Consider the following 10,275-nt stretch of genomic DNA (forward strand, 5'->3'; position numbering starts at 1 on the left):
ATCTGTTACTGATGGATGTGAAGATATCACACATATATTTAATGAAAAACATTGCAAGAGCCAGTCTTCATAAAAATCACCTTAGTGAAAATGAGTCTGCTAATTTATGAAAGCGACTGCACCCAGCCCTGTACCGAGATCTACTATTTGGCAATTCACTCTAATACACCTGTTCAAATATTCAGACACTTTGGAAGGTCTTACTGAGCCTACTGAGGTGTTTCAGGCCAAGGGTGGGACTAACCTGTACAGGGCAGCAGATCTCCAGGAAAAAAGGTGTCACCTGCGGCACATCGGCCATGAAAACACATAATCACTTCAGAAGCTGAGTTCACCATATTTAAATGCTTGTGCTTTTGCTGAAATGACAGAAAAAAATGCTTTGCTCAGTTAGCCTGAGAAGGACAACCTCTGACACTAATAGCTAGGACTGTGACTATTACTTCTGCACTCACAGCTGGGCCAGTCAGAGCTTACTGATCCATTTACATTCGGCCAGATGTTTTCCTGAAATAAAACAAAAAACAATTACTTAATCTGACTACATGGTTTCTGGACAGATTGTATGACAAGCACAGGACAGTATGTCCTCAGTTCTACTACGTTGAACTGGCATTTGCCCCACAGCTCTTGGGGGACCTGATTATGTCTATTAGTGATCAGAAAGCAGCAGGGGTTTAGAAGTCACAGTTTATGTGGTGTGATTACGTACCTCACAAACACCAAATGAATAGCAGTGTTTATTAAAACGAGCACCATTCTGAATAAAACAGACTCATCGTGTCCGCACGTCGAGGCATTAAACTTTACCCTCATGCAAAGTTCACTGTAAAATGTACAGGTATCTTTATTGCAGAGATCAAATCTTTTTAATATTGTTTTAACTCACTTTGTAATCCTATGTTTTCCTTATCGCACCCTACCCCTCATTATATTTGTGTCAAATGAATTAATCGGTATATTGTAAAGAATGACTTGTTCCCTGGTTGTTGTAATATTGTTACTGTTTGGTTATGACTGGTTTTTCTGCTTGTCAGAAGCATTCGTAAACATCACCGTGTCAGTCCTTTTGAAGTCATTATATATGTAATACAGCAGTTTCAGTCAGTAAATCACACCCCCTTTAGAAAATGAAACATAGTAAAAACCATACTGGTAGAAACCATACTGGTAGAAACCATACTGGTAGACAACACCAGAGAAGGAACGAAATAGAAATGCAGTCGTGTGTTAGATCACAAGAGAAAAAGTTTTTTCTTTGTTTTCCCATTTCTGTTTATGAACCATGTAATTCCAATGTTTATTAATGCATGTCAGCATGTTGAAGTTCTCCCTTCTGGGTTATGACAAACGTACGCGTTTTGCTCGTCTCGGCACGCCATCCGCTGAGACGTGACGCAGCTCCCGCTCCGCGCACAGTTTGGTAAGTCTTTGCTCCGCGCAGTTGTCATTCCCCGACGGACCGCTAAAGCGTTCGGTTTTCGACACGCGTGAGCTCTCGTGGAGTCTGGCCGGCACGTCTCATACCGTCGTGACCCGCATCACCACCTCGCGGTTGGCAGCGGTGCCGAGGCGACCGTCGCTGGGCCGGATCTGGCTCAGGATGTGCAGTATGGTGTAGCCGCAGTGGTGGTTGAGGAGTGTCCTGAGCCTCCGGACCCGCTGGCCTCCCCTGCCACCGCCGGCCAAAGCGTGGGGGTTGGCGCGCGAGCCGCGGGCCCCTGCCTTGCTGCTGGTGCTGATCGGGTCTCCCAAGTCCTTAGCCTTCTCGTAGTTCAACACTTTCCATTGCTGATTGACCGCTTGCCAGCGTTTAAAAATCCTGTATACTGAGGAGCCCTCGTGGATGATAAGGCCTGGGAGAAAATAAGGATTAGGTGAGATAATGATCTCTGCACGTACAATATAGTCATCTTGCAGGAGTAAGAATGAATGTGAAACAGAGAAAAAAATGGAAAACAGCCGGAAGAGAGATTTTCACACAATTTACTAGTGCAACTATTTGAGCTGTATTTTTAGTGCTGGATTGTAAAATGGTAACCATGCATTAAAAACCTTATTTTCCTAATCATAATACCTAGTTGTATGTACCATCATACTTGTTTCAATTATAATATACCCCACCTTCTTTATTGATTATCTATTGGAAAATCGGTTTAATAAGCAATGGTAGAAATATGTTTCCTTGGACAAGTAAACAAAAAACATGCACATTATTGTGAATAGCAAGGAAAATAAATATTGCTAAATTCAGAAAAAACTAAATGGCCCAGCAGGAACTGTAATGACAGTAATAACATAGTTTGAGAATCTATGACATTCCTCACAAACCGTAAAATGTACTTCACTTACCCATTGTCCCAGTGATAACATGCACGTGACTGTATTTTGGCCACAGTAATCACAGCACAAGTCATCAGAAACAGACACCAACCCCATCACCCCACCCCAACCCCCTCACCCCACCCCACCCCACTCCACCCCGACTAAGGTACCTCTCACCTATGCACACAATGTCCAAGAAGCCGTACATTCCGTAGCAGATCTGGAAGAGCAGGGTCCTGCCGCTGCCACTTGCCGAGGGACCTGAGCGAGGACCACACCAGCCAGGAGATGCTGGCGATGAGGAAGAGCGAGCCAAGCACGATGGCCGCGATCTGCACCTTCTCGATCACCGTCAGCGAGATGGCCTGCCACTGGCACGGAAAAGCAGCGGGGGGTCAGGCCATACCCACCCAGCCGAATCACAGGGTGACACATCCGCGCAGCAAATTGGGGGGGGGATTCGAGTTGAAACCACGGGTTAAACTGTTGCTAATTAACAATTGAATATCACTGCTGGTAATATTATGGCACGTGATAGTGTATTGACTGTCACAGTGTGTTGCCATTTCCAAAGTTGAATGGCATTCGTATTAATGCAGGAAATTGTGGGTGACCTGAGGCTTAATATTGCCTCATGTTCCTAATTGCAGGGCTTGTGGGTCCAAGCCAAAGGAACATAAACCCTTTCTCATTTCCCCGGCTACCATTTACACAGCAAATCCACGTTTAACCACATACATGAAAAGAACAAGGACAAACGAACACGTAGCTAAAAGTAGCGAGAAACAGCAATCCATCATGCAGAAACAGAAAGATCCTTCGGAGAACATCCTTTATAAATGTGCACCCCTACAAGATGGATTATCCCAAGAGGAAGTTTTTTTTTTTTTGTTTTGTTTTGTTTTTTAAAGGAAGGAGGTTTTTTTTTTTCCTGAGGGTGAGTCATGCTGTTTCTTACCTGCAAGGGGTTCTTAGTGCTGATAGCTAGCACTTGGTATTTGAAGTAACAGAGCTCACAGCTCCAGGAGCCCCTCTCACTGATCCAGCGTATCAGGCAGGGCTGATGCGTGCAGCGCACTGAGCCATCACAGCGGCACGGGCTCAAGAGCTCCCCCTAATGGACAGATCAAATACAGAAACATTATATGATAGTTATTTCATGGAGAACCTTATTAGTAGCAGTCCGGCTTCACAAACATTTTAATGAAGATTTTATTTGGGTATTTAGTTAGTATTTATACCAAGTAAGTATTTATACCATTTAAAACTAGACAGAGAAGTACAGAATCTACAATATCTGCTAGCAAGATATTGTTGGGCTGGAATAGATGTAGAGGAATGCTTAGAGAGTAGATGTTTCCAATAAATGCTGATGTTAAACCACTTCCCTTCCATCCAAATCCCAACTTCAATGATTATGAATTAAAGGTCAGCATAAAATCTCAATTTATTGCACACATTGCAGCAGTATGCTGTTACGCCTTTGAGGCGCTGTGCGAGATTGTGGCTTCCTGCTTTAGCCTGGGGGTAAGCGCATCTGTTCCCATTCAGAGGCAGTCAAGTAAGACCAGCTACTCATGCTTAGTGGCGAGCCTCAAGTCTGTGAGCATCAGCTGACAGACGCACACCCAGGCGAGAGCTACTGCTTGCAAAGATATTCTGAGCCAAGTGTTCGCCAACATTAAAACGCTAGGACTTTCGACAAAAAAAAAAACTAAAAAAAAAAAAAAACTGCACCGCAGTAAGTTTACGTCCTTTCTTAGATTTAATGTAGTGTCCTATATTTTGCCTCTCGTGGGGACTCTATGACCTTTCGGAATAAGCAGATGCAGTCTGGGTCGGCAATGCGAATAGGTTTATGTAAAAGAGATATTACGCATTCGGGCGCCGGGCGGCGACGGTAAATCGCCAAAGCTTCGACGCCGTGTGACGCGCGGCCGTGCGCGCGGTCTGACGGCTGTTCGGCGGGTCGCGGGTGCGTCGCGAAGAGCACGCGGGTTAATGAGGGGGGGGGGGGGGGGGGCTCTGTCTCCTCGCCACAAAGACAGCCGATTAATACACGCCTGGAGTGCACCTACGGATAGACGGACGCAGTCCTACTGCGCCTCGGTGCAGAATCCTACAGCCCCCTGCTTTGCAAAGCCTACCGTTTTTGTTTTTGTTTTTAATTATTATTATTTATCTTCTTGGATTTTTTTTTCTTGGTCTCTTGGTAGAAACTGCACTGACATCGAGAGGTATGGAACATTCTCTCCTGTGCAGGCCCGAGCAGAGACTCGCCGTGCCATCACCGTCCATTATACGCCACAATAAAAGCTAGCCAGTAAATGCAAGGCGGGGCGAACAGTTTGAATGCACCTTTCATCTTCAAAACAGAGCAGAAGAAAAAGACACGAGCCAGTTCTCAGCACTCGGCGTGGCCTTTTATTGAATCCACTGCACTGCCTTTCATTGTGAGCATATAATTTCTAATATAAACTATACAACATATCCGAACGATTCTGGTACTCCCGGTATTTCTTGAAATTTTGCTCTTTTCAGCTCGCCTTTTCAGATATTTAAGATGTCTGCTGTTCACTTTTGTACTAAGGAAATCGCATTTAAGACTTTCACTGTTTAGATGACCATTGCCTGCTTCAACTAATTAGTTGATTGAATCCAAGGAAACCAACTGACCAACCAGCATGCCTAAAAACCAAGGTATATGTAAAAAGCTTCAATCGGCTACAAAAGCAGACGGGTTGGTCAATGCAATTAACCAGCACAGCCACTCAGGACATTCCCTCAGAGGTGCTTCATAAGATCCGAGTGAAATGGATGAAACGGATCCGCGTATGTGAGTGGGTGTGTAGGACACAACTCGAAAATAACCAAAGCCTGAAAGGCTTATTGATCCCACGCCTCATAGTGATGTAATCATAAAACACTCTGCTGACTCTACCAGAAAGCGAGCAAGGGGCAGAACTACGTAAAATGTGCTCCAGGAGCACGTAGCGCTCGTCTCAGCGCTTACATACACAGGGAATGTCAAGAAAGTATTTACAAGGCTCAATACAAATGCCGCCGTAAGAGGAAATGCATGAGGTGAAAAATGAATGGATACGCATTGGGTGCGGATGGAGTTGGGAAGTAAAGGCAGGGAAATCGATGTGATCTTTTGACGACGACCACAAGCCAAAAGAAAAAGGCAAATGGGCGGAGGACGTACGGCAGAGCTGCAAACAAACTCCTGCTGCTCACAAGAACGAAAGAGAGAAAGCAATCTGTGGCCATTAATGGCATTGATCTGTTAAATGTGCAACATCGCCCTGAACCCTGACGCACCGGGAGTCGAGTGTTGTGACAGAAATGCAAAATGCCCTAAAGATTGAAATTCGCTAGCGTTTTTTAAATTTTTTTAAACTTTTTGGCTCCAAACTGCAGGTGTGTTCGTGTGCACCTCATTTTAAGCTGATATAAGTGGGAACACTGGTAGAAAGGAACTGGAAATGAAATCAGATCAGCCCAAGAAGGGACTGCTCGTATACCATCGAGCCAGATCGTGAGAATATAAGATCTCCGTAAGGGTTTAACAAGCTCTTCTTACTCTTTCACATTCCCAGTGGCGATACTCTCGCTAATTAGCCCGCGTTTTTTTCTACCAAAACTCACAGTGTTTTGATAAACATTCTGTTGTTTACGAGCGCGCTGAATCATCGTGGTATACTTGCTCTCTTAGCTGATTTTGGCTCTACCTGTGTGGCTGGGCGGTATTCAAGTGGTGGGTTCATATTTTAGGGAGGTAGTAGCCGCTGTCAGGAGGGGTGAAATGACCTATACAGTCCTCACCTCTGACACCCAAAAAAACAAGAAAAAAAACACAAACCTGTACGCTGCTGTTTTATTAAAGAGAGGTCACCAGAAAGGTTTGTGTATACACTCCATACCTGCTTTGGACTTAAAGGGTTTTGTAAAGACTCCCTCTCTGCTTCCCACATTGCTATTATGTTCCCTTTTACTATATCACATCAATATAATGTTTTTTTTTAAATATTAACATTTTAAACAATCTTATACAGCATATATTTCAAGTTAACTGTAATAAAACCAGCCTCCCATTTACACAAAGTGTGAACATGCATCAAGGGGTATTTCTCTTCAGCTTACTTTCTATAGGCCTTGACAGATATGACAGCTAGTTAATGAGGACTGATGGCCCATCCCATCCCATCCGCTGGCTAATCATGTTTATACAGATAATTGTGGGACACTGGAGAGACACGATTCTCACCTGCTGTGACTTATCTGGATAACTCAATAACTGTTCAGCAGTGATCAAACATGGAGATTATGGTTGTGGAAGCTGCTATATAAACCTTCGTAATCAAGGACATCAGACCCGAGGCCGAAATTAAATTTTGCAAAGATGAAAAAGTGCCACGTCCTAAACAGAGCATGTCCGGTCTAATGTTTTTTAAAGATTGTTCTTCGGGGTTTCTTTGTTCTCTCTATCTTTGTATACAAATACCAAAGATGCTTGGAAGGTGTGATTACCTTTCTTCTGCTTCAAACTGGATTTTAATTTGATCTGACGACTAAGTCACCAGAAGTGTCTTAATCTGTATTGGTTCACCACCAGATTCTTAGCAAAAGAGCGGTCTGCGGTGAACATACAGTGTCTGGCTTTACGGGCGCCTCCATGTTTGTTCTTCCATGGCTGTGCTGCAACCCCAAAAAACAGCCACGGTGCTGTCTGTAGCACTGCGAACCATTCGCCAGGGCATTCAAAGGCAGGGGCTGGCTGTCTGCCTCCTTGTAAGGATGCTCCATTGGTCGGCAGCGTAACCTGGTGGGAATGCGAGTCCACCTATATAGACGCGAATACAATGATCTGAATACCAGCCCAAATGACTTTCACATTTTGTACTTATATGATACATTTTTTGTTGTTTTTTTTTTTTACTGTGGAGCTGAACACTTGTGTGGTGAAGGTCTGACCTAGAGCAATAACTCGAGTCTCCTCCCTACAGCAGAACTTGCGAACACAGCTGCTCATCCCCCAGAGCAGGAAGGCTGACAGCAGTTCAACGGTGCAACATGTACGGACTATTTTATCACCCAGGAATTATGGCTACACACAGGGAAGGAATACGGCATCTGTAGCATGGTGCTTCAGTTCATCATGACTTCCTTACAGGTCTCTTGTCTCTTGTCTTCTAGTTTAGAAAGCAGACAATCAGTAATTATAAGAAGCACCAAGAAGATAGATGTATGAAGGCCCCAGTATAAAGCAAGTGTTTCTGGATTTAATGTGTGGACATCCACATTTAATGTCCAACCTATTAGATTCAACAGCCCCATTAACAGTGTGTGTGAATTTGGAGGTGTTTATGGCGTTATGATGAATCAGCTCAAATAAAATTATGGATTTTTAAGCTTCTAATTATGAGGTCCATAAAAGATCATGTGCTGTTCAACAGTGGTATGCAAGCACCGATACTTCCATGTCAGGAACCCATTTTTGATTCCGTACTCCAGTGTCAGCATAATGTGCAACTATAATTAAAGAGAAGAAAAACGTAATTAAAATGACCCTCAGAAATAAGGCTGTGTGATACGACTCCGCGTTCCCTGTCACATGACCGCTTTAGCTCTGGTCGTCGCCGACGGGATACTGACATAAAAAGGTGTCGGGTAGGTTAACTGACGGACACCAGTCTTGCCCCAGCAGACCGGGCAAAGACGTGTTTGGCCAAAGAACACGGCCAACTCGAATAGGCTGACGGCCCAACCTATAAACAAAGGATTCGGTTTTATTACATGCGGGCCTGTATGTCCCGTCTTTGTCTGACTCATCGAAGCAGAGCACCAGGGAAAAGACACTATGAGCAGGCGCTTGAATAATAGAATTTATAAAATAAAGCATTTGAACTTGGGATGGGATAAACAGAGACGAGGCAATGGCTTTCGGTCAGAAATACTCAGCCTACCTGCTCAGGTCCTTGGAAACAGATCCGACATTGGGGCGTTCGCATGCCGCTTCCCGCACTGCTTGTCAGGGAGACGGAGTCCAGGCCCGCCTGTAGCCTGGGGTCTTTCTCCTCGAAGGCCAGGCTTCTCGGCCTGGGATCGCTTCCGTAGTATTCCTCTTCGTCGTCCCGGCTAGAGCAGTCGGCAAAGGCTGGCCATCCGCAGCCGCCCATAGCGAGCCCTCGCATGGCAGATCGTCTGTTTGGGTCTACGTCTGTATCGGGCTGTCTAGAACCGGATCGCATGAAAACCAGTACCTTCAGTTCGTTGAGAAACATGCGGATCCGGTTCTTGAACATCTTTGACTACATGTGTATATGGTGTGCCAGACGTGAAATCAGACCGATGAATGATTGTAGCGAAAGACTATCGTGGTTGTTGTTGTTAATCCGGTATTGTTTTGGTAGTTATCTAGTCGTCCCTTGCAGGTATATTATTGTTGTTACAATTAGCCTACATGCTATTCATAAGGGCACTATACGCTTCTGCAGGCACAGCTGTGGGAGATCACAGTAATATGACCGAAAATGATCGAGACTACGTTACGTTGCCTTTTTATTTTCTGTCTAATGCCATGTGTTTCTGTTAGTGCGGATGAGCAATTTTCTTCCCGTGAATCGACCGACGCTCTTTTAAAATGTTCTGTCTAAACGCGCGTCCAACGCCAGTCAGTGTGGCCGCCTACGACGGGCTTAACGACAACGCCAATTTTAAAGGGTCTCTTAAAGTCTCTGTCCCATGTTATTACTGTAAATAGCCGTCAATCCGTCGCCTCGGGATTAAAGAGAAGGAAATTATATCCGGCTATCAAGAGTAGAAGCCCGAACGAGCGAGCAGGCGAAGGATCGGAAACAGAGCGTACAAAATGGATTTTTAAAAAACGAAAACACCACTTTAACATCACGGCAACAGAGTCATGTCTTTTCCGTAGTATAATTCAAAACGGCATGGAAAATAGACGAAGCGTAACTCGAATTCATACAGTCTCTTATAACTGTTCATCGGTGGCATCGCAATTACTTGATCATGCCGAATATTTCAGATCATTCCTTGGCCGTATTTCCATCGATGCATACGGACATATTTTGACGCCACCGTCCATCCGACGACCACCACCGGACTCAGGATACATGGAGCTGGCATTTTAGGAACCACGGGAGAATTGGGCAAAGCGCGTTAAAAATCCCCGCATCTTGTTTCAGTTTTATGTCCATCACCCTTTCCAGCGACCCGATGATTCAGTTGTAATGCTCAAAAAAAAATAAAAAATTTTTTTAAATAGATGGAGCCCGTAGGAATATAAAATAAAGGACACACACATCGGAGTCGCAGCGATTCTCTTATAGGTGAGGTCTGATGACTGTACATCCAAAACTAATGCTGCTGATAAAATCAACGTAGGCTAGTGAGGGTGCTCCCTTCGCCTTCTCCGTCGAAATGGACGTCTTACCGACTGAATCAAACACAGCCCTGGGGTACAAGGCGTGTCAGTGCCCCGGTGAGATTTATTCTCTAGCGCGAATTTTTCTTTCACCCCCGTTATTCAGCCGTAACCGTGAAAGCGAAACTCCGCCGAATTTCGTGCGTTTTTTTGTTTTGTTTTGTTTTTTTTGTTTTTTTTGACAGGCGTCTCTGTCCAAGGTGCTGATCTCTCGTGACGCTCCGACCACGTGTAAACGGCACGCGGGAAATACAACTGCTCGTCCGCAAACTGGAGCATGCAGAAGGATCTCGATCACGCGCATTCGGTAGAATGATGGTGGTTGAACCATTAGTTCAATTCAACCTGAAATTTGAAGACATTGATTATTGATTGCCCATGCACCGAATGACTCCCGTCATAATGCCAAAACAAAAGTTCGATGTGAATGGATTTTTCACACTCACCAATTGCATATATTGAATAGGCTATAACACATGGTAAGATAACTGCATTTCTTG

At 44.6% G+C, this 10,275-nt stretch overlaps 1 protein-coding gene across 1 annotated transcript; it reads right to left on the minus strand.

Moving 5' to 3' along the window:
• Positions 1-739: 739 nt before the first annotated feature.
• On the minus strand, positions 740-9,952 carry march9 (membrane-associated ring finger (C3HC4) 9). The gene is given in 5 exon segments (XM_026998659.2): positions 740-1,856; positions 2,503-2,557; positions 2,559-2,696; positions 3,284-3,439; positions 8,295-9,952. Coding segments are annotated over 5 exon segments (1,023 nt in total). The 5' UTR covers positions 8,634-9,952; the 3' UTR covers positions 740-1,521.
• Positions 9,953-10,275: the final 323 nt, after the last annotated feature.

The sequence above is a fragment of the Electrophorus electricus genome, chromosome 22, assembly GCF_013358815.1.
Source record: "Electrophorus electricus isolate fEleEle1 chromosome 22, fEleEle1.pri, whole genome shotgun sequence".
Lineage (NCBI taxonomy): Eukaryota > Metazoa > Chordata > Actinopteri > Gymnotiformes > Gymnotidae > Electrophorus > Electrophorus electricus.